Here is a 27,073-nt window from a genome sequence, read left to right as displayed (position 1 = left end):
AATAGCACGCAGCAGGACAGGGGTCAGGAACCAGCACAGCCCCGCCTGGGCATGTCAGTAGCTCAGGAAGGCTGGAGGAGAAGAGGGAAGGGAATAAAGAAAGATGAAGATAGGAAGGGACCAGACCAAGAGAAGCTGCGAAGTCAAGGCTGAGAAGTTTGGATTTTATTCTGAGAACAGTGAGAAGCTTCTGGAAGGTTTTTAGAAGAGCACTCTCAGGGTCTCTCCTGGGCTCAAAACCTTGCAGTAGCTCCCATCTCTCGTCATGGAAAAACCAAAGTCCTTACGGTGGCTACAGAGCCCTGCATGATCCATTACCTCCTGCCATCTCCCGGACCTCCTCTCCTCCTGCTCTCCCCCTTGCTCACTGGCTCCAGCTGCACTGGGCTCCTTGCTGTTCTTTAAATATGCCGGGCATGCTCCCACCTTTGCACATGCTATTCCCTATTTGGAGTACCTTTTCCCCAAATCTCCACGTGTCCACATGGGTGTGAGACCTGTGCAGGCACACAGGACCCCACGCTTAGAAGGGCCCTGTGCTTGGTTTAATGCCCTGCCATTGTCATCTTGAAATTCTTAATTCATTTGAACTAGGGGCCCCATCTTTTCATTTTGCAGTGGGCCCCACAAATTATGCAGCTGGGCTTGTCCACGTGGCTCCCGCCCTCTTTACTTCCTTCAGGTCTTCACTCAGGTGTCCTCTTTGCAAAGGAGCCTACTCTGGCACACCTGATTAAACCTGCCACCCTGGCCCCAGCCTGGCACACCTTACCCCCTTCTCTGCTATATTTTCCTCCACAGCACATCTCTTTCTATCACACTGTACATTCTACTATTTAGTTTGTCATCTGCCCTCTGAAGGCTGGGGTTTTTGTCTGTTTTGTTCACTGTTGTATCCCCCAGTGCTTAGCACAGTGCCTGGCACAGAGCAGTGCCCAATAAATATTTGTTGAATGCATGAATGAATGCACGTGATGGAAAATGGACTGAGAAGTAGAAAGGGGAGAACCTGGAGGGGGACTGGCTTGGTTGTTGGAGTTGTCCAGGCTAGAAGTGATGAGCAAGAGACAAACTCTTGAGCCTCAGTTTCCTCATCTGTAAAATGGGCATCATAACACCAACCTAGGATAATTTGTAGAGAAATTTAGGTAAATACAGGCTCCTTTCTTTCCCTTCTTTCAGCAAGGGTCTCTCAGGGTAGCTCATAGGCTGTCCTCTAGTCTTAGCTATTTTCACTTTTTTTTTTTCCAAATCAGTTCTCAAACCTCATGACAACATGTTTAATACCTTGCGAGGGGTTGTCACTCCGGCCCCTCATGGGACAATGTTGCCAGGCCTGGGACTTGGTGTTTGCTTGGTCAGCCTGCCTGGCTGTTAAGACTTGCAAGCACCTTGTCCTCCCTCCTCTGCCTCAAATCTTCCCCCAGGACGCCTTACACATTGTGACCTGCAGAGGGCGCTGCCCAACACGCCCCTCTCCTGTCCAACTCCCGCCATAGCGCTGGTTCCTTCAACGGGCCACGCCCTGGGGTGGAACCTTTCCAGGCTCTTAGTCCATAGGGGAACTAAAGACAAAGGGATGGAGAGGTTCCCCCCAAGGAGAGGCTCCTGGACCCCTGCAGCTGTGCTTTCCAATCCTTTTCCCTTCGTGGCACGCAGAAAAAATATTTTGGACCCGTAAGGGCAAATCGACAAGGCCACTCAAAGTAAGGCAGCAGGGCTGGGGACTCTGGGCTGCCCAAGCGCCACCGGACTGGCACACTAGGGTGCATCGTGTTGGGAGGCTCTGCTTTCCAGAATAGCCATCGGGTCCTACTGCTACAGCCGAGAGTCGCTTTACTTTAAGCAACAGCGTTCAAAGTAAAGAAACCATTTCTTGTTCAAAAGACTTTTTAAAAACTTTGCTAATTATACCTGTTAAGCTGGTAGTGCTTTATATTATCTTTTATTGCAAGAGTCCAGCATATAATACGAGGGCTTAAAGAGTTTAGAAGGCTAGCCTGGGAACTAAATAATGAACTCTACCTATCTTTTTATAGTACCATATTTAGTGTTTTGTTTTGGTTTTGGACTATGTGCTTTTGAGATCAAACAGCTAACCTTAAAACTTTTGGAACCCCACATATTTACAAGTTGGCTCTCGCATAACATCTCTGGAATTATTCTGCATTATTTTTAAATTTCCCCGACCAGATGGTAAATGCCTTGAGAACAGGAAACCCTAATCTATTTCACCGCATCTCCAGCAGTGGCTATCACTGTGCTTACTGAGCACCCATCACTGTTCCTAGTGATTTATGTTGCATCTTTATAACAACAAGAATGATGTAACCACCTCTGCTTAACGGATGAACAGCTGAGACTTAGAGAGTTTTGGTGACCTCCCAAGTCCACGCAGCTGGTAAGTGGCAGAGCCAGGATTTGAGTGAGGTCTGTGTGGCTCCGGGGCTGCCATGAAGACACCAGGAGAGGGGTGCTGGGATCCAAGTCCCACTGGGTGTCAGGTGTCTGCTGGGGAGATGAGAGGGCATGTCCTGAGCTTAGGGCCTGCCTAGCAGGCGTTACACCAGCACACAGAGGACTGTAAGACAAGGTTGTGAAGGGGTGGTGAAGGAGGGGAAGACTGTGGCCCAAAGGGGGAGCAAGAGGCAGACGTGAGCTCAGAAATCTGCCCTGGGAACTTCTCTTGCTTTAGAGGAGTCACTTAATCTTTCTTTTGACTTGTTTGTTCACCTGTAAAATGGGAATATTTTATAAAACCTGCACCCACTACCTAACAGCGTTGCTGTGGGGCTCAAATGAGATTGTGCAGCTTTCCAGAGGGGCGCTGGAGAGTGTGGACCAAGAATGCCTGTAGAGTATCATTGGCCTAATTCACACTAGGCACCAGTCAGAGAGGCATGTATATCCTGACACAGCATTGCTGCCTAGTTCGTTAACCTCTGAGCATAAGTCTCTGAATCTGAAAAACAGGGATTATATCATGTAAGAGAATATGCCTGGCACATAGTAGCTGCCCGAGAAATGGGGGTGCTTGCTCGCCTCACCTCCTTGCTGATGCCATCCGGGGCAGCCCTCTCAAGGGTCATTTCCCCAGGCTCTCCAGGAGGGGGCGGCAGGGAGCCATCCTTCAAGGAACGAGTACTGCCTGGGACAAGCAGCTCCTTAGGGATGCCTGGCTCCAGCCCCGGCTGAGGAGTAGAGTTGAGCTGGCCACCCTGTGGACCTCCTGACCCATGGCTAGTTTTCTTTGAGGGAAATCCCCCTCTAATTGCACTGGATAAAATCTCGTGAGCTTTGCCCTGCAGTGGACCCACCCGTTGGGGAATCCCTGGCAGACAGCCGCTGGGGTGAGAGCTTCTGGAGAATCTCCGGCGTATGGGCGGAGCACTGTGCTTCTGGGAACTTCCAGAAGGTTCACCCCCAGTCTAGATCAAGCTGCCCAGTCCACACCATGCCTCAAATATAGCAGGATACCTAAATGGGCAGAGTCTGTTTCTTACTCCCTGCTCTGTCCCCACTCTGAGTGCTGTGCCTGGTACCTACTAGGAGCTCAGGAAATGACCTGTCCTATGACTGAATGACTGAGTCTGCCCAGAGGTAAATTTGCCCGCCCCTTACTGGGAGGCAACAGCTCTGTTGTCTCCACCACGAGCCCCAAGGGCAGTGACCACATCTTAACCATCTTTGAATGTCTATAGCCCAGCACAGAGGCTGGCGCAGGGGAGCTGGGCCCTCAGGGTTTGAGCACTGGGCTTGGGCTTCGAGGATACTGACCTGCTGGGACTTCAGGTATCACTGGGGCCTCGGCCGCTCACCCACGGCTCTCCATCACATCGTGGAGAAGGCCTCCAACCCTCAGCCTGGCATGAGAAGCTCTGCCCCTTATGATGCCTCTGGCCTCTTCTGTCCCAATACTCAGTGTCTCACCTGCCCCCGACCCCAGCTCCAGTTTGCCGCCTCCTGGCCTCGGCTCACCTGCTCACGTCTCTCCCAATCCCTCCTATGTCTCCCTCCCTCCTCTGGGAAGCCTTCTTGATCAGCTCCTCCTGTACCCACCACATCCCTGAACATACCTGCACTGAGGCACCTGCCCCTAAGAGCGGTAACTACCCATCTCCCACCCTGGACTGTGAACTCCTGAGGGCAGGGGCTCAGGGCCATGCATACCCCACGGGCACACAGGGCCCGGCAGGGTGGACGCCATAAATGTTTGCGGAATGAATGAACGACGCCTACCCACCAGTCCACCAAGCCCTCTTCCCATGAGTTCCTCAACAGGACATGGGGAATTTCCTCCAGGATGTCCTGCTGTGCCCTCACACCCACCCAGCTGGGACAAGATCTTCCGAACATCTCCAGCAGCAGCCTTCCCTTCAGCCAGCCCCGAGACTCCATTCTCTGTCACCACGGAGCACGGTGGTGCCAGGCTATCTTTCCTAAGCACAGCCTGACGAGGACAGCCCTGGGCTCAGGAAACTTTCACGGCTTCTTCTGTTCCGCAGCATTAGGTCTGTGATTCATTCCTGTAAGTTCTCCAAGAGGGCTGGTGCTCCCTCCTAGGCTACCTCACGGCCCGTGAGCTCCCCACACTCCTGTCATTCTCATCACAACAGGTTCCCCTCAGGCTCAGGACCAGCCCCTGCTCAGCTGGGACCCAGGGCCTCCACGCGTGCTGTTCTCTCCAGGAAGCCATCCCCCTTTTCCCTGACTCTCCTCTGCAGACTTGTCTGACTGCTGGAGCCCTCTCTCCCTCGCTGCCACTGTGTGAGCGTCAGCCTCTCCTGAACCAGGCTGTGAACTCCCTGTACCTCTTCCCGCACCTCTGGCCCCCTCCATTCCTGGTACCCTCCCGAGGCTGCAGACGGTTGCCTGATGGCCAAGGCGAGGGCTGAGTGTTGGTGCCAGGGGTCCCCCCCAGAAGCCCAGGTCCCTTGGGGGCCTCACCTCCAGTACTCCTCGCTGGGGCTGGTCCTCTGGAGGGTGTGGTTGAGCGCGTGGGAGAGGTTGCCAGGCAGGGTGGGAGGCCGGGAGCCATTGGTGATGTTGGAGGCATCCAGCACACCGGCACAGTCGGGTGTGTTCCAGGGGTTACTGCAGTAGGCCCAGGGCAGCACGGGCGTCATGGACGAGAAGAAGTAGTAGAAGGCGATGCAGATGACCACGTTGTAGTAGATGCCGATGTATGTGGACACCACCATCATGCCATAGCCCACACCTGGGGGAGGAGAGGGGCCGGAGCAGCCTCACACGTCTAGCTGAAGGAGGCAAGGCTAATTCCGAAGGGCGTAAGAGGCAGGCTTTCATGGAGTGCCACAAAAGAGGCAGCTCAAGGCCTTGGCAGGGGCGAGCTGGGGGGCGAAGGGCCTTCGTGTATGAATGTGGTAGGAAGAGAGCGTGGAGGCCAAGTAAACGTGGATCCCAGCATGTGTCCATGGCCTTGGCCATTGATGGGGGCCTCGGGTTAACACCAGTGTCCCATAGGGGTTGGCAGTGTTTATACAGATGGGCGAGTCAGCATGGTCCCCAGAGGCCCGTGTGTGTGTGTGTGTGTGTGTGTGTGTGTGTGTGTGCGCGCGTGCGTGAGCATGCGCGTACCCCACCCAGGCCTCACCTTTGAACATGGGGCTGATCCTCCACACCCCCAGGCAGCCCTGACTTGCAAACTGGCCGAAGGAGAGCTCCATGAAGAACAGTGGGATCCCACAGAAGGTGAGCATGATGAAGTAGGGGAACATGAAGGCGCCTGGTGGGCGGGGAGAGGGCTGGCTCAGGGCGGCTTTGGGGAAATCCCACCCTCTTCCTGCTCAGAACTGACAGCAAAACCTTTGCAACTGGCTGGGCCCCCAGGAGGGTATGCCACGCGCTGGGCCGGAGCCTAAGTCTGGGGCGCACTGCTCACCACCCGTCTTTGAACCTGACAGAGGCTCTCAGGAAGTCTGCTCTGAGTCAAACCCAGGGCCCAGAGCCGCCATGTTTGGGTGGGATTTGATGGCTTAACCAAGCAATTTCGCACACATTAGTCAATGAGATCCTCAAATATCCCTGAATCATTTGGGCGCGGGGCTGCTGAAGCACAGGCAGTATAAAACAGGGAGCCTTGGGAGGTTGGGTTGCTTTCCTCTACCTCTCCTCCCCTCGAGGGAGCAGGCTGCCAGGGTCGGGGGTGCTGCGCCTTAGGTAAAGGGTACCTAAGCCAGGGATGGGGGCAAAGGAGATCAGGGCCAGAGGCCAGCCTGTCTGGAGTGTGTGCCGCGGAGGGGCGGCTGGGCCCCGGGGGGGGCTCTACCCACGGGGGTGGGCCTGCCCTGTGCCCGCTGTACCTCCCCCGTTGCGGTAGCAGAGGTACGGGAAGCGCCAGACGTTGCCCAGGCCCACGGCATAGCCCACGCTCGTCAGCACAAACTCGATCTGGTTGCCCCAGGTGCCTCGTTTGAGGTTCTGGTCCTTCTTGGTGGCCTCACTGGGCACAGCACCATTCTGCGGGGACAGGAGAGAAGCTACCATCAGCAAGGCATCTGCACGCGCGGTGCCTGACCCTTTGGGCCTCCCCCAGTGGGGACACCATGGACCCTCCAGGCCCCCACCCCACCCTGGGCTTCCCCTCTGCTGGCAGCAGCTGCAGGCAGGCCCGGCAGAGGACGGGAGAGGGAGTAGCGGCCACCGGAGTGTGCTAAGCCGGCCTCCCTCACCAGCCCCCCAGCACGCTGTGCCAGGGGCGCCAGCCCACCTGAGCAGCTGCTACCGACATCTGAGAGGTGGGACACTGAGAGGGAGCTCGAGTTGAGGGCCCCCCAGCGCCAGCCCCTCCCAAGTCTCCCCTCTCCCCTTTGGGTGAGGATCTGGGAGCAGCTGAGCCTCATACCAAGCAGCCAAGCTGGGCTGGGCACAAAGGGGCCTGTGTCCAGACAGCCCCCCCAGCCGCAGCCACCACATCGCCAGGCTGAGCACGCTGCCCATGGCAGGCGGCTGCGGGGGAGGGGACCCGGACCCCTCCCCCAGCTGAAGGCTTTTTCCGGGGGGCACACGGTGGGCAGGGCTGTAGGGTGGGGGAAGGGGGAAGCAACTGAGCTGGGCCAGACCTGGGGAGGGCATTCTGGGGCTCAGGATGGGAGGGCCAGGGGAGCCATGTATATTGCCATGACAGGGGCGGGGGCCCTGGGGAAGCTGACCTGGGCTGGGGGATGCTGGCCATGAGTTGGGGGGAGGAGACCAGAGTTGTAGGCACCACGCCAGACTTGGAGGACAGACTCTGCTAGGGGAAACAGAGGGAGTGACTCTAGAAAAGGGTCTCTGAGCTGACAAGAGGTGGGCTGCAGAAGACGGGCTGGTCAGGAGGGGCTGATGAGGGAGTTTGCCCCAAGGGAAGGATGCCGGGCTGGCCTGGAGGAGCTGTGAGGCTGGACTGGGTGGCCTGAAGCCCCATTGAGGACCCTAACCCCACAGCTGGAACTAACCCAGCAAGTTCCTTTATAAGTGAGTGCACCCCTCCCCCATGCCCTGGCCTTTCCACCCCCTACCAGGTGAGCTGGAAACCGAGCCACCCTGAGCCAGTGCCTGAGGGGTCAGAGGTGTCTCACTAAGAGACAGGGACCCCGAGAGTCACCAACAGAGAAGCCCAGAGTCCTTGAGTGACGGAGACAGTCTCCCAGAGATGGGCTGCTCTCCTGAGAGAAATGGCCAGGCGTCCCTGGAGGACACCCAGGATCAGGGACACAGCCGCACGGCCTCTGAGGGATGGCACTGCAGTGACGCTGACCCTCAGCTTGAAAGAGACATATTCAAGGACAATAGGCACGCTGGCCAGTAAACAAACGGGCCTGGTGCTTTGACACGCTGTCGGACCCTGACACTGACCAAGAGACGCAGAGGGGAGGAGTGGCCTCCCCAGGCCTGCGCCCTCCAGAAAGGCCCATTTAGGAAGGCAGGCACAGGAGGCCCCATCACCTGGTGGTGGCCCCCCAGCCGTGCATCCCTTGCTCCCGCAATGGGTACATCTGGGGGGGTGCTCTAGGCTTGCACACCACGTGGGCACTACAGCACAGACACCCTTGTCCTGCACACCCAATCCAGCATTGCCCGGAGAAGACACTGAGCCTTATACCATCCCAGAAGGTTTGGGGGCACAGTACCAGAAACCGTGGTGCTCCCTTCAAGGAGCACGCAGAGCCAACCAGCAGAGCCTGTGTACTTTCATTCATGCAGCCACGGAGGTTTACGAGCTCCTACTATGTGCCAGGCCCTGCACCAGGCTCGGGGAATTCAGCAGTGAACAAAACACACCCCTACCCACTCAGAGCTAGAAGTCCAGGAGGTAGTAAGCCATCAATGAGATAAACACATAATTTTTATATGCAACTTCAATGTGCCCACAAAGGGGAATTTCTCAAGTCACAAGAGCATGGAAGGATGACAAGGGGTGGGGCTGGGGGCTGGGTGCGGTCGCAGAAGGCCTCCCTGATGAAGGGGCTTGAAGGCCACCTTGTCTCTGGGAGTGGGCGGCTCCCAGTTCCAGTGTGACAGGTCCTTACAGAATCCTGCCTAAGCGCCTGTCACCACCTCCTAGGGTCTTTTTTTGGGACAGGCCTAGAAATACCTCAGGGTCAGGGGAGCATTTTTTCAGAGGGTGTGGGGCCTGCTTGGGGTAGTTTATCCATTCCCAAACAAATCCCAGCCCAATAGGGCTCCTATATGTTGCTCCTACAATAACAGTTTTATTCTGTCCAAGGCTTGTTTACTTAGGGGCACAATGGGGGATTGTAGCAGCTGTGGAGTACATGGGTGGGGTCACGAAGCAGCGGTTACAGCTGTAAAAGAGACAACTGAGGGTCCAGGATGGCCTCATGGGCTGGGCAAGGGCAAAGCCTCTTGCAGAGACCGAGGTCCCCAAGGCCTGAAGTTCAAGGCCTCTCTCCTGGCCCCAGCCCCCTGACCAAGTGCAGCGGGACCAGACTTGGACCTCTGAGGTCTGCTCCTTCCCTGGCGTGGAGGGGGCAGGGAGGGTGATGATGCCTCCAGCCGAGTGCCTAGGCGGTAGCTTGACTGAGCCATCAAGAGCCAGTGGTCACTCCATTCAAGAGCAGCACACCACTAAGCCTTGTGCTAACCAGCTCAGCCCTACCGGCTGTGACCTGGGGAGGCCAGAGCCTGGGGGACAGGGGCTTGGAACTGGGGATTGGGCTGTGGCGGGAAGTAACAGGCAACACTAGGGGTCTGCTGTGCAGAAGGAGCTGAAATGACGCCCTGCAAATGGTACGAGGAGCTCGCGGCAGAAGCAGCACCATCTGCTGCTCCCCAGCCCCGCGGTGCCCCATTCAGGGACTGTGGATGGGATGCTGCCGCGGGAGCCTGGTCCGCAGCTAGGCCTCTGACTTTTTTTTTTTTTTAACATCTTTATTGGGGTATAATTGCTTTACAATGGTGTGTTAGTTTCTGCTTTATAACAAAGTGAATCAGTTATACATATACATATGTTCCCATATCTCCTCCCTCTTGCATCTCCCTCCCACCCTCCCTATCCCACCCCTCCAGGCGGTCACAAAGCACCGAGCTGATCTCCCTGTGCTATGCGGCTGCTTCCCACTAGCCATCTACCTTACGTTTGGTAGTGTATATATGTCCATGCCACTCTCTCACTTTGTCACAGCTTACCCTTCCCCCTCCCCATATCCTCAAGTCCATTCTCTAGTAGGTCTGTGTCTTTATTCCTGTCTTATCCCTAGGTTCTTCATGACATTTTTTTCCCTTAAATTCCATATATATGTGTTAGCATACGGTATTTGTCTTTCTCTTTCTGACTTACTTCACTCTGTATGACAGACTCTAGGTCCATCCACCTCACTACAAATAGCTCAATTCCAGTGCGGGCTATGTGCAGGCAGCCTGGCTGGTGAGGGCATGGCGCTCAGCAGGGACAGAAGAAGCCAACCTTCCTCCAAGTACACTGGAGGGAAGGGTCCCTCTGTAGGGGGTGGTCCTAGGGGCTCTAGTTCCCTTCCTCCCCCAGCCCTCCTCTGGGGACGCCCCTCCACTTCCTTCCCTGGCAGCGACGCCCAAGGCTGGTGAGCCTTTTTCAATGCTGCACAACTTTTTTTCTCCCTGCATAATTTTCCCCATTCTAAGCCTCCCATTTTCTTGATCTGCTAGATGGACGGCGTGTCACTGATATTAACTGTCCCTGCAGAGGTTGTTGGCTCTGAGGTGCGCACGAAAGAATTTCTTTGTGCTCCTGGTCTGCCCAGACTGGTGGCCTGTCTGCCTAACCCAGCTCGGCCCCGCCCACTGGCCGGGCTCCAGGCTGGTCCTGCCCATCACGCACCTCCCCCTGTCAGCCCCTCGCTGCTCTCCCAACCTCCCTCAGTCAGTCGCTCACACCTGGGTGGTGAATTAAACCATAGTGGCCTGGTGCCCCTCTGGGCTGCTCCCCTCCTCCTTGGGCTCCCTGGAGGGGCTCCCCCACCTCACCTCTGACTCACCCGGTGAGTGATCTCCAGGGCAGGGAATGCCCTGCCCTGCCCTGTGCCCGAGCTTCCCCAGGCCCGGCAGGATGCAGGCTACTGGGGGTGCCTTCCATGGCTGTGTGGGTGGGCTGGCTGGTCATCCTCCATGACGCCTGCCGTGCACAGACATACACGTATAAAACCCTCCACGTCCCTTACCCTTAGAAGCAGTCGTTGACCTGTCTTGGGTTCACAACTTCCCACCCCTGTTCCTGCCTAGAGGGGTGAGCCACACCGAGCAGTCCCTTACATAAGTCCTTTCCATAGCCCTCTGCCCTCTACGTATTCACTGGTCCGGATGAACTCCTGGAATTAAGGGAGTTCAGCTCTGAGGACAGAATCCAGATCTCCCTCTATACCTTGGGCCTGGTAGGGCGGGACCCTGCACTGGGGGTTAGAAGCCTAGCATTCTAGAACCTGCTCCCTCAGCAGCCCTGGGCAAGCCACTTCCACTCTCAGCATTCAGCATCTTTTCCTGTAAAATCAGGGGATAGACAGACGACCTCAATAGATCTCCTAATATTCTGTAGCTCTGCCCTGCCTGGAATTTGCTATTTCTGACTCTCTCCTGTATTTTCCATTAGTTCCCACTCGCTTTCTAAACAACTAAAAAAAAAGAAGAAGGTGTTATTGCTTTCTTTCTGATTATAAAAGCTTATCATTTAAAAAAAATTGGAAACTACAGCAACGTGTAAAGAAACAATGCTGCAGAGCCCGCTCCCAGTGGCGGCCACCAGCACCACCGCAGGGGTGGCCCTTCCTTCTTCATGCTCAGACCCAGAGGCAGCCCAGGATTCTACCCTGGGCGGCGGTTGTGCTCTGGTTCCCGACTCCTGCCCTCCGAGAGCGGTGTCCACGGGATATTTCTGTGAACTGTGAGCTCTGCTCTTGGTGGGCACTGAGGAATCCTGCAGCAGCCCGGGCAGGGCGGGCCCCATGAGGATCCAGCAGGCTTCTTGTCCAGGACTCTGCAGCCCCAGGGTTTGCTCAAGGGATGAAGCCCCATCCAAGACAAACTTTGTGGAGGAGAACGGGCAAGACCCTACATCCCAGACTGACCTTGCGCCAAATCCAGATCACTGGCAACTTTCTCTGAGTCCCAGTGGGGAATTCAGGCAGAACAGCCAGGACAGTAAACCGTGGCTGCCTCAGGAGACCCTGTGACCCACTCACACCCCTCGGTTCTTGTTTCCCCAACTTCCCTCCCATCAGTCCAAGCAATCCAGGAGCCAGGCTGGCCCTCAGGCAACATCTGCCCCGCAATGACAGAGCCTTCCATCTTTCATCTGGCTTCGCTCATCCAGACACGGGAAAGAGTCAAGGGCCCGGGCTGGAGCAGCAGGACCGTGGGAAAATCTACCGCAGACCTGAGCAGTACGCAGGGACTATTAGTGCCTCTCGCTTCAAGGAAAACCTCCGAGCACCTGTCAGGAGATCAGGCCCTCACACAGGAGGTGAGAGAGGCAAGGACATGCCCGGGGCTGTTTCATCCCAGAGCCCTGACTGGCAGAGAGTGATCTGCCAGTATTGTGGACAGCAGACAGAAGATGCACCCCAGGCATGCCAGGCTCCACTCCGGGCCCTGGGAGAAGTGATAGGGCCATTGGGTGGGCTCTGCTTCTGCCCTGAAGCCCAGCAGTCATGCCCTGCACTGTGGCAGCCGTGAGCAGTCTCTGCCCCGCTCGGTTGGCAGCGGGCTCGCATTCTGGAAAGTGGCTTTGGCTTCTGACCCTGGCAGTCCTGAAGGTGGAGGGCAGCCCTGCATAATGTTTCTCCCAAATGCAGCCCACATCTCCCCAGAGGACATTCCTTCTCTTGCCTTCCGAAGGTCAAGTCAGGATGCCCTCCGGGCACTTGTCCTAGACACTGGCGAACACCGCGTGGGGTCTCTCTCCTCGCAGCCGAGACTGTCGCCCCATCCCGTTCCCCCACGCTCACCACCGAGTCCATGTAACGAGTCCCCCTGCCCCCTCACCACTCTCCCCATAGGAGTAGCTGCCGTGGCACAGACAATGGGGCTGTATTGATTAGTACAATTCCTGGGCACCTCCGGCCCGTCTCCCCGGGAGCTAGGACAATGCAGCTTTGATACACAGAGCAGATTCTCAGCAGGTCCCTGGGCTGGGGGAGCCCTAGTAGCCCCACTCTCCTCCCCTGTGCCGCCTCTGCATAGCTAACTCTTCCCGCTCCTTTGCACAGTTGCAACTTTCTGGGTCACTTTTGCTGCTGTCTGTCTCTCTGGCTGGCTGTGCCTGCCCCTCCCTGGCACAGACCACTCAGTCCCTCTCCCCACCCCCAGCCCTGCCTCCCAGTCTTCCTGGCACCAGAGAGGGGGCTCGACCTCCTGGAAGGTGACTGACCTGTTCTGGGGAGGAGGGGGCCACAGGTCCCTGAGCCGCGGCCATCCCAGGGTGAGCACTTGGCGGGCGTGTGCGTGTCCCCTCTCATTCACACCTCTGCCGGCTCCGGCGACACTGACGCATCCCCTGCCTCCTCCACTGCTGGCTGGGCAGCATCAATTACTTTCACCTCATCTCCTCCTGAAGCTCTGCCTACCCCCTCCCCGGCCCTCCCCCTCCAGCCAGTCCCCATGCAGCCCAGCGCGGGTGCTCCACAGTTAGAGTGAAGCGCAGCGTTTGTTGTATTTCTCCCTTGTTCCCAGCAAGTTATTGGAACAAAACACACACACACACACACACACACTCACAGCCACAGGGTGAGGCAGAGCGGGCGTGGAAGGGAGAGAGAGGGCGGCTCAGTTCCATTCCAGAATGAGGTCTGGGGCCCAGATGCTTCTGAGCGCATAGGCCTGGCACTTGGTGGGCTCCTGGTAAGGTGGTTGGGTACCACTGGGCACTAGAGATGGTGAAGGAGAAGGGGGAAGGGGGCGCAACCCACAGGGCACTACCAGAGCATCTCAGACTTCTTAGAATGCTGTGGGCTGGGGGCTGATGGGTCCTGAAGCAGTCCTTCCAGGAGTTGGGGACTCTCAACCAGACAAGACGATGGAGTGTCCCCATTAGAGAATATGACTGACCATGTAAAAAAGCTCTGGCTTAGTGAATGGTGCTGTCACCTGTCTGAAGAAAGATGGCATTAGCCAAGAGGGTGGCTGCAGAATAAGGACCTTTGAGGATTCGTACTGCATCGCCCAGAACCTGAGGTATTCCCTCTGGGAGTGTGTACCGAGTGGGCTGGGCACAGTCCAGCAGGTGTCACCATGGCTGGGGTGGAATGTCACTCAGACCCATCCTATCCCTCTCCTCTGAGGCCACACTCACTGATCAGTCTCCAGCGGATGCTGAGACCCCACAAACCCATGGCCAGGAAGGTGGGCACGGGTGTTCTGGTGCTGGGAGGGCAGAGCTCTTTTTGGAAACTGATAGGTTGGCAAAGGGTCTGGTACATGGTAGGATCTTAGTAAACATCGGTCAAATGGAAGCATGGATGAATTCTGATGTAAAGGAGAGCTTCCTTGTGAGTTTGGTAAGTGAGGTGACCCCAGTGGGAACATGGCAGGATGACATTTTTTTTTAAGGGCAAAGGCTTTAGAGTCAGACAAGCCTGGGTTCAAACCCCAGCTCTGGCAGTTCTCACTATATATATCTCCTTAGGCAAGTCACTTAACATGTCTGGTCTTAGTTTTTTCATCTCTAAGATGGGGATAATATCCATCTGTCTTTGAAGCCAATAGCATTATTAATAATAGTAACAGCTAATACATATTAAGTGCTTACCATGAGCCAGACACTGTCCTAAACACTTTAGATATATATTAACTCGTTTAATCCTTCCGACAGCCCCTTGAGGTAGGTATGTTGTTATGCCCATTTTGGGGAAGAAGATGGGGACTGACCTCCGCTCAAGAAAGTCTCCTAAGAATGGCCTCAGACTCCACTGACTGAGCTGTTCCCCGGGCCAGCCTCACGCAGCCGGGTCCCCAGACACGCTCCGCGGACTTCCTGTGAGCCCAAACTGAGGGCCAAGGCCCTGGCTGGGCCACTGGCTCCAGGAAGGCCCAGTCACCCATGATGCCCAACTGCTCACTTCCACCCAGGGTGGGCTCCGGGCTTTGGCTGCCCTGGCCTGGGCTGGGTGCCCAGAACAGGCAGCCCTGGCTGGACAGCTTTCTCTGGCTCTGGCCATGGGGACAGGAGGCGGCAGCGGCCCAGCTGGGTCCTGGCAGTAATGAGGCCTCATTAGCGGGATCCAGCTGCTCCAGCCCCACTCAGGGAGGCCGACTCCCCCAACCCCGCCTCTGACTTTTCTTAATAAGAGTGGGCATGCCTCCAGAGGGCCAAGGAGTCTAGGGGCTTTGTTGTACCCTGTGACTCCGAGGGAAGGTCCTACTGAGCCAGGACTGGAAAGTGCTGGGGGCGGAGGGGCTGCAGGGAAGCCGTGTGAGGGGAGGGGAGGCCGCAGGACTGAGTAGGTGGCCTCCAGGGAGGCCGGGGAGGGGAGGGAGACCAAGAGGAACGGAGGGCAGGTCCTTGGTCCGGAGAGGAAGCCTAGGGAGGTTGGGCCTTTTCCTCTGGATCTAGATATTGTCCATTTCACTGGGGAGGGGGTAGTTGCGCATCTAGGATCATCTAGTTGATTATCTAAGTCATTGCTCAGGCTGTCCTGGCTAGGAGAGCACCTTCTCTGTGCTAGGCCTTATAGAAGGAGAGTGCCCACTGTGTGTCGGTGCCTGAGGTAGGAGAAGACCTACTGTGTGTCAAACCCGTGCTAGGAAGGCACACAGTGTGTGCCAAATCCAATGCTGGGAGAGCTCCCACTGTGTGCCAGGCTCTGTGTTAAGAGAGCACCCACTGTGTGTCCACCCCACAGGGAGCCCTTGTGGTGTGCTGGGTCCTGCACTACACGAGTGCCCCATGCATGCCAAATTCTGTGCCACGTGAGGACCCAGTATATGCCCAGGCCTGAGCAGGGTGAGCACCCACTGTGCCCCTTGCACTGTGTTAAGTGAGTGCCCAATGTTTGCCATGTCTGTACTAGCTGAGCACTTGTTACATGCTGGGACTCATGCTAGGTGAGTGGCTGGTAAGTGACAGGCCCTCTACCAAGGGAGGGCCAGGTGGGTGTCAAGCCTGTGCTTGCTCAGATCCCAATGTGTGTCAAGCCCATACTAGTTGAGCACCTGCTACATGCCAGGACTTGGGCTGGGTGAGCACCCACTCTTCGCCAGGCCCTGTGAGGGCTGCTGCAGACAAGAAGTATCCAAACCCTCTTGTCAAAGCATAACAGAACAGGTCGGGGCGGGGCAGCCCCAGGTGGCCTGTGGTGCTTTCAAAGCCTTCTAGGGGGCCTTCCCTGGTGGCGCAGTGGTTAAGAATCCACCTGCCAATGCAGGGGACATGGGTTCAAGCCCTGGTCCGGGAAGATCCCACATGCCGTGGAGCAACTAAGCCCGTGCGCCACAACTACTGAGCTCCGCCCTAGAGCCCACGAGCCACAACTACTGAGCCCGTGTGCCACAACTACTGAAGCTCGCACGCCTAGAGCCCGTGCTCCACAACAAGGGAAGCCACCGCAGTGAGAAGCCTGCCTCCGCTCACTGCAACTAGAGAAAGCCTGCGTGCAGCAACAAAGACCCAACGCAGCCAAAATAACAAACAAACAAACAAACAAATAAATAAAATAAATTAAAAAAAAAAAGCCTTCTAGGACGATTCAGACGTTCTGGCACCCAGGGCTCTAGCCCGGGTCACACTGCTCTTATTCATCATGAGGCTTCCAGGGGCAGAAGCAACCAGTGAACTCAAAGATGTTGGGGCTTCCCTGGTGGCGCAGTGGTTGAGAGTCCGCCTGCCGATGCAGGGGATGCGGGTTCGTGCCCCGGTCCGGGGGGATCCCACGTGCTGCGGAGCGGCTGGGCCTGTGAGCCGTGGCCGCTGGGCCTGCGCATCTGGAGCCTGTGCTCCGCGACGGGAGGGGCCGCAACGGTGAGAGGCCCGCGTAAAACAAAAAAAAAGATGTTGGGAGAGGCCAGTGAGGCTCACCAAGGCCTTTCTGCCCAAGATGCTGTATGAGTGGGGAGCGGACACAGGGGAGGGGACTGAGTTGGCCAGCTTGTGGACTTGGTGTGCAGCTGTGGGGTTAAAGCTGACCCAGTAGGGCTCTCCTGTCCTGGGCTCCTCTCCTCCAGCTCTCTGTCCTCCGAGCCCCAGGCAGCCCGGCCCCACATGTGTATAGAGGCACTAGGTCTCCACGAAAGGACCACCGCCACCCCCCACCCCCAGTGCCCCCAAGCATCCCAGCTGCTCCCAGGCTTGGAGGCACCCCGGCCAGCTGGGTTCCTGCACGGCCCTGTCCTAGGAGCTGCTGAGGCGTGAGGGAGGCAGCTGAGCTGGCCTGGCAGAGAGCATCTGGGCTGGGAGCGGGGGGAGGGACACGTGCGGCAGGCATGTGGGTCTGGGCACGTGCTGGGAAGTGGCTCACCCTCCACGGGGCACCTGCCACATGAAGAGCCCAGCAGAAGGTCCAAGGATGACATAGGGTGGACACTGAAGAGACCCAGGGGACACCTGTCCTCATACCCAAACCTGGGGCAAAGGGGGATGGAAGTGAGGACCCCATGGCAGGGGCCAGCTGCCTACTCCCAGCCTACCAGGGCACCAACGGCAACAGAAGCCACAGACCTGGGACAGTCCAAGTGCCACTGGCTTACATGCATGGCCCTCAAGACACTCTGTTCTGCCCCACCATGGCATCCAGAGAAGGAGCATCCTCAGTCACTTGCCCTTAGGGGACCACAGGCACCTAATAAAGTCCAGGCGCAGCTGCCTAGGTTAGCTAGGAGAGATGGCTCTCCTCAGAGGCTGTATCCTAGAGACAAGCACTGAATGGAGGCGGAACTGGTTCCAAACTGGGTCCCGAGAATAGCGAAGCCCAAGGTCATAAGCAGAACTGAGAAAGAAGCAGGAATAGAATCTCGAGCAACCGCTGGGGGTGCCCAGGGGACATGCTATGGAGCCTCAGACTCAGCAGCGGCGGGCAGAAGTCAAAGGTCAGAGGGCACGGAGGAAATCGAGCCCCAGCTATCTTTAGGCACATCCTGGTGCTGGGAACAGGCGTCCCAACGCAACATTCCCTTCCACAGACGGGCTGGCCTGCTGGCCGGCAGAGCCCAGGGTCCGGGAAACTCAGCTCCGGCAGGGATTCTGGGACCTTGTGATTCACGCTCCCTATGCTGCCCACGTGGGTTCCACATCTCTCCTGCCTCCCTGCCCCAGTCCTCTGAGGGTCACTCCAGAGAAAGCAGAGCAGCCAGTACTGAGTAGTACAGAGTACTCGGAGGGTTTCTTAAGTTTCATGGGACACAGAATCCCCATGTAGGGAGGGGCAGAGCCACTTCCTGTAACAGGCCCATGGCAATTCCAACACTTCCGGGAAGGGTGAGGCCATTTTTGATTCGATCACAGCATCCACCCCCTAGCAAGTATTCAGGTCAGGAGACCTCCAGCTCTGCCCACATCTGAGCACTCAGAGTTCAGGCTGGCTGAGGAATACTTTGAGAAGCTTAGTGCGTTCGGACATGTTCCAGTCAGGAGGGGGCCAGACCAGAGCAGGTCTGAGGGGCTGGATGCTGGAAGTTCAGAACGGGATAGAGGATAGAGGGTCCTGAGCCTGGAGCATGACTGTCCAGCTCTCTCCCCCAGACCATTCCTTTGGACCAAGTACTTCGAGTCCCAGAAATCAAATCCCTGGTGAGGGACAGGGCTTGTTTTGGGAGGGCTCGGCAGAGACCCTGGGCCAATCAGTCTTTCACTGAATGGGAACAGCAACAGGAGAATCCAAGTGGAGAAGGGAGGAGCCACGGGAGGGGCCGTGCTCGGTCACTGGCTTCCTCCCCTGACAGCTGCCCAGTGTCACTGGCTCCTGAGGCAAGATCCCAAGTGAAGGAATACAACCACTGCCCTTGGGGTATCTTCCTGGTTCCTGATTCCAGTGCTGGCCTGTTCCGTCCATCAGTGAGCCGGCCCTTGCCCACTGCTTCTCACCACCTCTCCTGTGCTCTGAGGCAGTGAGCAGTGAAGAGCTGTGGCTTGGGGAAGGGGGAGAGGGAGGTTTTCTGAGGAGCCCTCAGGATAGGATTCAAAATGAAACGCTCTGGGCTTCCCTGGTGGCACAGTGGTTGAGAGTCCGTCTGCCGATGCAGGGGAGACGGGTTTGTGCCCCGGTCCGGGAAGGTCCCACATGCCGCGGAGCGGCTGGGCCCGTGAGCCATGGCCGCTGAGCCTGCGTGTCCGGAGCCTGTGCTCCGCAACGGGAGAGGCCGCAACAGTGAGAGGCCCACGTACCGCAAAAAACCAAACAAAACCAAAATGAAACGCTCTATGTTACTTTTCAGAGTGGAAGAAGAAAAAAATCAGACAGGCTCTGAGGACCCCTTGATCAGCACATGCTGAATGCTCCCCACGGCAGGCAGAGCACAGTGTTGGGGGTGCCTGGGTGTCAGCCACAGGACAGCCCTCCCAGCAGGACTGACTGCAGCCTTCTCTCCAGGGTATCTTGTGATGAGGGTGGGAAGTGTGCCTCGTGCCTCCTAGCATGGCTTTCGGGCTCTGTGGTGGAATCTGCACTGCTATGGGCTCGGAGCCATGGCAGCATCTAACCTGCTGGGTGAGGGGCTGCCCACCTGGGCCTGGGACAGCCCTAGCACTCAGGAGCCCTGGCAGTGCCAGACTCGGGGCCCCACGGAGCCTCCTAGGCCCTCCTGTCAGGGCCAGCAGCTGACAGCAGGCCCCAGCGGGGATGGTGTCATGACCCCCTCCTCCCTGCAGTCTGGTCCCTGTACTCACCAGCATCGCTTTGGCACCTTTTCCTACCATAGTGGCGGTGGGTTAGGGGCTCTGGAGTCCCGGACCACACTCACAGGCTCTGTTTCTAGCACCTTTCAGAGCACAGGCCTCAAGAGCTGTGGAGAGAGCAGAGAATGCACTGAGGGTTTGGCCCAGGAAGGCAGGGCAGGACATGTGTGGCCCTCAGGGCTCTTCAGAACAGGTAGTGCAGGGCCCCGACCACCAGCTGGCAGGCCCCCTCTTCCCTCCCGCCCTGGCCCAACCCCTGCCAGACCATTTCCTGTCCTGCTCATTTCTGGGTGACCCTCCATCCAGTTCCTACCTCACTCTTCTCCCAAACCTTCCCCTGGATCCCTTGGTCTCCAGACTTCCTGTCCCAATGGGCAAAGGTCTATTTTTGACTCTCCAGATGCCCAATTCTATAAAAGATAAAAAATGAACACAGAACTGGGACAGGGTCCAATACCTTCATCATCTGTGTGAATGGCTTCAACCTTTCCCCTGACGGGGAGTCAACTTGGCTCAGCACATGCTCCCCAACCTCGCCCCAGCCAGGTGTCCAGGATGGTCCTTCCCTATCCTGCTGCCGCTCAGCTTGGGGTCCAGGCAGTGGGCTCATTGTTATGTCACTAACTTGGACCAGAAGCTCTAGGCACACCAAACACAGCATGTGTAGGCACAACGCTGCCATGCCCGTGCTCAGGTGGGCCCCTGCCGAACACCTTCCCTCCTGTTCACCAGGTGAAATTCTACAGATCCTTTAGAAGCCTGCTTAAGTGTCACCTCTCCTCTGTAGCTTTTCCTGACACTGCCCCCACTCCACCCCAGAGTGAACACACTGTCTCCTCTTTTGTGTTTTGTGCAGACTTCTACCAGGGTCCCTATCAACTCATTTGCTTACGTCTGTCAACCATGGGTTGGTTGGCCAGTTCCCTGAGGGGTTGGATGTGTTTCATCTACCCCTCTGTGCCCAGCACCTGGCGCGGTGCTCAGCTTGTAGGGGGTGTTGGTGGAACTGAGTTGAAGGGAAATGGGTAAGGCTGAGGCCTTGGAATGAGGGGCCAGGTCAGCCGGAGATCTCGTAGGAAGCCTCTGAGAGGCGAGGTGGGGCTGGTGAGCGGGAGGGGCAGACAGACGGGAGGGGCAGCCATGCAGCTGCTGGTGTCTGCAGGTTCAATGCTGGATGGACGCAGATGGAAGAGTGGGGAGTTTTTGACAGGTCACAGGAGTGGAATCAACCTTCAGGGAGCCTCAAAGAATTCTCTTATGGGAGGAAAACCCGGGGTCAGATGCACAAGGACATTCACGCTCCATAGGGCCTGGTCCTAGGAAGGACTGGGGCCTTCTCTGGGTTCTCTCAAGGAGTCTCTCTACTCCAAAGGCTGTTTTGTGCCACTCTGCCCCCGCCTACAGCCACATTCAAGGGCCACCTCCCACCCACAGGCCCAGGAAGCCTTTGGAAGGCTAGAAAAGAGGAGGAAGAAGCTCTTCTTTGCCTATGCAAATCAGCCCTTGGCTACCTTAGGCCTTTGTCCTGGCCACCAGGTGTCCTGCATAACCTTCCCCCCAGGGTGGAGCCAGGTAGGGATGTGACTTGCGACCATTTCCCTTTGGTTAGTCACCGAGGCCGGACTTCCTGCCTCTCACTGTTCCCTAAAGAGGTCCCTGCTTGTGGCTTTGGTCTTCTGGGGGCAGTCAGAACAGGGGGTGTGCTCCCTTAGAAGATCATACCCTTGTCTTCGCTTACCACACCCCTCCCTCCAAGCTGTACACTCTAGATTTGCTGTCCTCAAAGCTGTCCCTCTTCAGCTAACAGATAATAATGACAATGATGGTAATAATGACAATGATGATAGTAATGACAGCAGATGGCATTATTAAGAGCCACCTCACTGGTTGGGCATTACGCCCTCTGGTCAGGTGAGTAAACTGAGGACACTCCGTCCTGGAACCTAAGTTCCAGGGTGTTATCCCTAAGCACTGCAAATACAGCCCTTGTGGTCAGGGTGCTGACAGATTAGTGGAGAAAAGGTTGCTTGGGGGCTGCTTCCAGGACAATGAGTTGGGTGTAAAGCTTTGCTTCTTCTCCTGCTTCTGCCATTTCTATTAAACGGCCCCACCCATCCATTCAAAAAGTACCACCTGAATGCCTACAATAGGCCAGGCCCTCTTCTAGGGGCTGGGCATCCACATTACCCAGGCACCAGGCCTGCCCCTAACCCATATATGGGCCACTATTGACACGCTCTCCATCTGTGCCACATGGGTCAGAGTCAGGTTAGCTTGTGATAAAAAGCTTGGACTCTGGGACCTGGAAGGAGGAACTGGCTCTGCCACTCACTAGGTATGTGACTTCAAGCAAGTTACTTAACCTCTCTGAGCCTCAGTTTTCTCAATCTGGAAGACGGGGCTAATCATACTTCCTTTGTACATTCTGAAGTTTGTGCTTAATTTTTGACTCTACAAGTCCTCCACTTTTTCCTCCCCTCCAATCCATTAATCTTCCCAAAGTCCTAAAGCCCTGATTCCCTCCAACAGTTTTCCACAGCCAACAGGATATGGCCTAAATTGTTCAGCAGGCATTTAGGGCTGGCCACAATTCAATTCATTTACTCCGCAAGTATTTATTTCGGGCTTGCTCTGGGCCAGATCTGTGCTGGGCACCAAGATCTCTTCAGTCTCTGCCCTGCTGCAGCTTGCAGGCTGGTGGGGAAATGAATGAAACTGGTGACTCAAATGTGTATAATTAAAGCCTACAATAAAGGGTGCGAAAGTGAAAGAACTTCTTTACGAAAATCTACACCAGGGGGGCCTGGTCTTGTCTGAGAGTTACAGAGGACTTTCCTGAGGAAGTGATGTTTAAGAGTCAGAGGGGGATGATTCGGCAACAGTGAGCAGAGAAGAGGAAGGGAGATACAAGCAAATGAAATACTATGGGCAAAGACTGTGAGGCTGAGGCTCAGAGAGTGAGGGAGAAAGTGGCCAAAGACAGAGGTGGAGAGATAAGCAGGTTCGGGGTCTTCGGGGCCTCGGTTTTGGTCTTTATCCTGAGGGCAATGGCAGCTACTGAAGTCTTTAAAGGAGAGTTGTGACTGCCAGGAGGAGCAATTGGTGGAAGGTGCATTTTGAACACATCACCCTAGATTCGTGTGGAGAAAGGACTGGAGGGAGGGAAGAGGGGAAGAGAGGAAATCAATTAGGAATAGGCCAGGCCAGGGATGAGGGGACTTGGCTCAGGAAGGTGATGCTGGGGTGGGGAGAGGTACAGAGATTTGAGAAAAATAAAGAACGCAACTTTGGTAGGAGACTTGGTGATGAATTGGACTTAGGGGGTGAGGGATAAGGAGGGGTCTCTGGTTTCTGTTGGTATAATAGGAAGAAGCCTGTGCTAGTCCCAGAGACAGGAATGCTGGGGATGCTGCAGGTTTGGAGTGGGGAGAGGATGAGCTGGGTTCGAGTTGCCTGTCAGCCACCCAAGGGAAGATGGGGAGAGGGTAGTCATAGGACCCAGCCCACCTTTACTGTCTCACTGCTCAGTCTTCCTCTCCTCCAAACAGGACTGTCAGGTCAATCAATTTTAAGGGTCCATCTGGGCCAAGACCTGGAGTCCTCGCTGGGGATGGAAAGGTGACAGGTTCTTTCCTGGCCTTCAAGGACCTCACAGTTTAGGAGAGAGATAGAGGAGGAAACATAATCTCCATTCACTGTGACGGAGGGAGTGGAGGGGCTGTGAGGGGAGGGGAGGGGAGGGCCCTAGATCTGCCTAGATTCAAGGTCGGCTACCTGCAGCCACTTGCGGCCACCTGCGGCCACGTGGGACTATTCAGCATCCCCAGAGGGTTCTTGTCTTCATGCCTTTGCTTAGGCAGTTCCCTCTTCCTTGAGCACCCTTGTCCCCATATCTATCAGTATATACCCCACCCGTCTTCAAAACCTGTCCCAATGCCATTATCGTCAAGAAGCCTTCCTTTCTCCTCCCATTTGCAGTCAATCTTTAAATGCTACTCCCGGTTACCCCCAAAGCACGCTGTGTACATCTGATTAATATGCTCCTCACACGGAGCCGTTGCGGCATGGTTACTTGTGTCCCAATCTGCCTTCCCCACCAGCTGGAGAGATCATCCAGGGCAGAGGTGTGATTCTTCTGTGTCCCCAGAGCTGGGCACTGAGCCTCAGTCGCAGTGTAGGCCGAGTAAGGGGGCGTTTTCTCTGCGGTCCTTGGAAACATTTGGGCATGCTCAGTGTCGCTCTTTAGTCCCTTCCTAGAACCAGTCCCCTCACCCACTATCCTCCAATCTTCTGACGCTCCCTCACTTTGGGGTTCTTTAACCTCTCAGGTCCTTCTCTCCTTCTCCACTCCTTGCTCCCCAGCCTTTATCTTCTAGCGGCCGCAGCATCAGGCTTGTTTCGGCAAAGAAACAGACCTAGGCTTTGTGAGGGAGCTGTCAGAGCGCTGGGGACGCGGCTCCTTTAAGAGTGACCAGCGAGGGGGCGTGGCCTGCGGAGTACAGGCCCGAAAGGGGGCGCGGTTCCTTTAAGAAACAGCCGGCAGGCCCAGAAGAGGCCCTGGAACGGCAGGAAGAGGCGAGGTCGCTCTCGGAGCTATAGCACCGCCTGGAGCGCCCAGATTCCTCGAAGCGGGGCGCGTCCGCCTTAATCGGGGTGCAAGGTGTCGGGGGCGGGCGTTACATCAGCCGCCACGTGTGGGCCTCTCAGCTGGTGTGGAGGCAGCAGCCCCGCCCCCGGTCCCTGCCGTGGAAAAGTACCCGGGCGCCCAGGTCCCCGCCCCCTTGCCCCGCCCCCGAGCCGGCTCAGGCCCCTCCCGGCCCTCCGGGAAAGCCCCCTCCCGCCCGGCCCCGGCCCGCCACCTGCTCCCGCGGGCCGTGGCTGCGGGGTGCGGGGCGCCGGCGGGGAGTGGGCGCCCCGGGCTGCTAGGCCCCTGCCCTCACCTGCGGCCGCCTGGGCCCGCCCTACGCGCACCGGGAATGAAGGTTGGGCTGGGGAGGGCGCGGGTTACAACCCCCAAAGAACAACGCGGCCGTAGCCCCTTCCCAAAGCCGTGGCCGGAGCCGTGGACAACAGCCCGAGGGCACCGAGACTCCACGGCGCGGCTTCCCGAGACCTGCTGGCGCGCGGGAACCCTCAACCGGCCGCCGAGTGGGCGGGCAGATAGTGAGGCAGGCCGGCTGGAGGGGCCAGATAGGCAGCTTGGCCGGCCAGGGAGATGGAGAGCAGGAGCCCGCATGAGGGGCGCAGACACCCGGCCCACCGGTTCCGGGCGCCCGCAGGCCCCAGGCGCGCAGACCCACTGGCGCCTCAGACAGAAGCTCTGGTTCCGGCGCTCCCGCAACCCCGGACCGAACCGGCGTCAGCACGCAGCTCCCCCTCCTCCAGGAGCGCCCCCCGCCCCGCGCCGCCGTTCCCTCCCGCTTCAGCTCCTTGGTGACAGCGGTGACACCCAGACGCGCGCACCTACCCCGACCTTTCCGACGAGACAGACATCCCTGTACGTGCACCCACACTCTTACCCCCAGATGCCCGCATGCATGCGCGATCTCACACACACACACACACGCTCGCCCGCCCGCTGGTCCTGGGGCTCAGCCCCGCGTAGCCACCAAACACCCAGACCGACGGCGGGACAGACAGAGGCGCGGACCGCAGCGCCCCCTTCCCCCAGGCTCCTTACCATGCTGCAGCCCCCGGCCCAGGCTTGCCGGGTCCGCACCGCGGTGCGCCCAGGTGGCTTTCTTAAAGGGAAAGTTGCATCAGCCTCCTGAGGCTCAGTGCCGCCTCGAGTCCGCCCGCCCCGCCGCGCCGCTAGCCGCTCCTCCTGAGCTTGTTATGTTTTGGTTTCAGAGAGGCGGGGGCCAAGAGTTTGGTGAAAGTTTGGAGAGTGGAGAAGGCTTGGGAGATCCAGCCAAGTCCCTCCCCTCTCTGAACAGCTCCCCTGGCCTCCCTGCGCCCCCCCCATCTCATCCCCACCCCCGGACGACTTCTCAGGCTCCTCCTCCCAGGGAATAAAATTACAAGTTGCTCCTGCTTTCAGATGATTGATCCCCACGAACCCCTGGGAGTGGGCTCCGCAAAGGAGCCCCCTTCTCCGCCCCTGCCTTGCTGCCCTTCAGCTGGGGCCCTTGGAGGAAGCAGATGTCCCCTTCGGGCTAGGCTGGAATGAAGCCAGAACGCCTGGGGCACTTGGGGGGCTGGAGCTGGAGTTAGCCTGCCAGGCCCCCGGCCTTCTGCGCCTGCGTTCCCCCTAGAGAGAAGTCAGAGCAAATTCCATTCCCTTTGAGCAGTGCCGCTAGGGACTGTGGGCACAGCTGGGTAAGGCCTGGGTCCTACTCCTTGGAACTGGAGGGCTCTGGATCCTTTCTCCATGGACCCTCCTTTGACCACTGGTTTGGTCAACCCTACATTGGCCATTGTGTTACAAGTGCTTCAGTCACCAACCTGGGCCCCCTCTTCTCTCCCTAGGGAGACATACCTGGGTTCCAATTCCAGCTAATGGAGACTTTGCCAAAGGGAGCTTTGCTGAGCCTCAGTTTCCTTCCTGCAAAACAGACAAAACACATTGCTCCAGGCTGCCCCTGAGCAGCAAGGCTTGGCAGTTGTTGGAAAGGGGCTCGCACAATTGCTTAACTTGAGAGCCACCAGCTTTCAGGGAGAAGGGCCGGTTAGTACTGGCTGTCAGGGAACAGTTGTTGCCCCCAGCATCTGCTCAGGAAGGGGACCAGTCTCTTCTCGGCACCCTGAGTCTGTCCTCACTGTTGTCTGGCCAGGAAACCAGTTTTATTTGTTCCCTGGGGATAGTCAGCCTCCAAGAAGCTGATTCACATATGCCAAACTCGCACAAGATCAATTGACAAGTGAGATTCCACTTTATTAATTTACAATCAGAGGCACTGAACAAGATAGCAGGTATCAGGCACAGATACTTCCTGCCAAGGAGTGCTCTCAGGCCACACACAGTCCATTCCACCAGGCTTCTCCAGGGCCCTACCAACTCGGAACTTATAACCTATTCACAGTAGAGACTTGACCAGATCTGGGAAGATCTGGAGACATTATTCTTGTCAGCAAGATTATTTTCATTTGTACTCTGTCCCCAAACCTAGCAGGTACAGCATGTTTGTGATTTATATTCTCCTGTGAATGAATTACAGGTGTCTTATGTGTATGTGTGGCCTCTTCCCAAGCAGCCTGTTGCTCCTGTGCCCCCCTGCCCCTGTGGCTTTGAGTAGGTGGGTCTGTGTTTGTGAGTGACTGTGTGCACTGCAGCAGCTCTGTGTAGTGGTGTGTGTGTGTGTGTGTGCAACTCTGGGGGCTGGGCTCCTGTGATCCAGGCCCCACCCCCTCACCTGTCCTGCTAGGACCTAAAGTCTGTGGCTGGTCTCTCCCTCCCTCCCTCCCCCTGGGGCTTGTCGAAAAGGGCCACCACACAGGGAAGGCAGGATGGAGGCTGTTGGAAGATCCCCCATGGAGTGGAGTGGGGACAAGGAAGAGTGGGAGGGTGGGACAGTGGCCTCCTTTCCCCTTGAAGCAGTAGACTGGGGGTCAAGGGGCCCTGAGAAGAGGGCACTGAGGGTCAGTGACGCTTCTGGGATCGACCTGACCACCTCACCCTAAGGACTCCATATGAAGGGAGGGAGGCTCAGGATGCTACAGCCAGACCCTGGGGAGGCTCTCAGAACCTGGGGCTGGGGGTGGGGTGGGGTGGAAGAAAAAAGGGGGAGGGGTGCTCAGGGTTCGGCCCCCTGAGGCTCTATC

At 57.0% G+C, this 27,073-nt stretch overlaps 1 protein-coding gene across 6 annotated transcripts in view; it reads right to left on the bottom strand.

Annotated features, from left to right (window-relative positions):
• The window catches only part of SLC6A9 (solute carrier family 6 member 9), a 32,364-nt gene extending 7,140 nt beyond the window's left edge, over positions 1–25,224 (bottom strand). For 2 of the 6 annotated variants that reach the window (XM_060306382.1, XM_060306365.2), the window contains exons 1-4: positions 12,860–13,052; positions 6,324–6,480; positions 5,615–5,746; positions 4,948–5,218 (exon numbers count right to left, since the gene is read on the bottom strand). In XM_060306382.1, coding sequence (XP_060162365.1) covers positions 4,948–5,218; positions 5,615–5,746; positions 6,324–6,480; positions 12,860–12,904 — 605 coding nt within the window. In that variant the 5' untranslated portion in view covers positions 12,905–13,052. Of the gene's footprint in view, positions 1–4,947; positions 5,219–5,614; positions 5,747–6,323; positions 6,481–6,730; positions 6,810–7,172; positions 7,253–12,859; positions 13,057–19,303; positions 19,420–24,779; positions 24,878–24,992 lie in introns of those variants that run through there. The other 4 variants (XM_030866173.3, XM_060306373.2, XM_060306362.2 and 1 more) reach the window with 4 other exon arrangements.
• Between the last annotated feature and the right edge of the window lie 1,849 nt (positions 25,225–27,073).

Source organism: Globicephala melas, chromosome 1 (assembly GCF_963455315.2).
Source record: "Globicephala melas chromosome 1, mGloMel1.2, whole genome shotgun sequence".
NCBI lineage: Eukaryota > Metazoa > Chordata > Mammalia > Artiodactyla > Delphinidae > Globicephala > Globicephala melas.
Note: the sequence above shows the minus strand (reverse complement) of the source record. Positions and strands in the feature narration are given on the sequence as shown.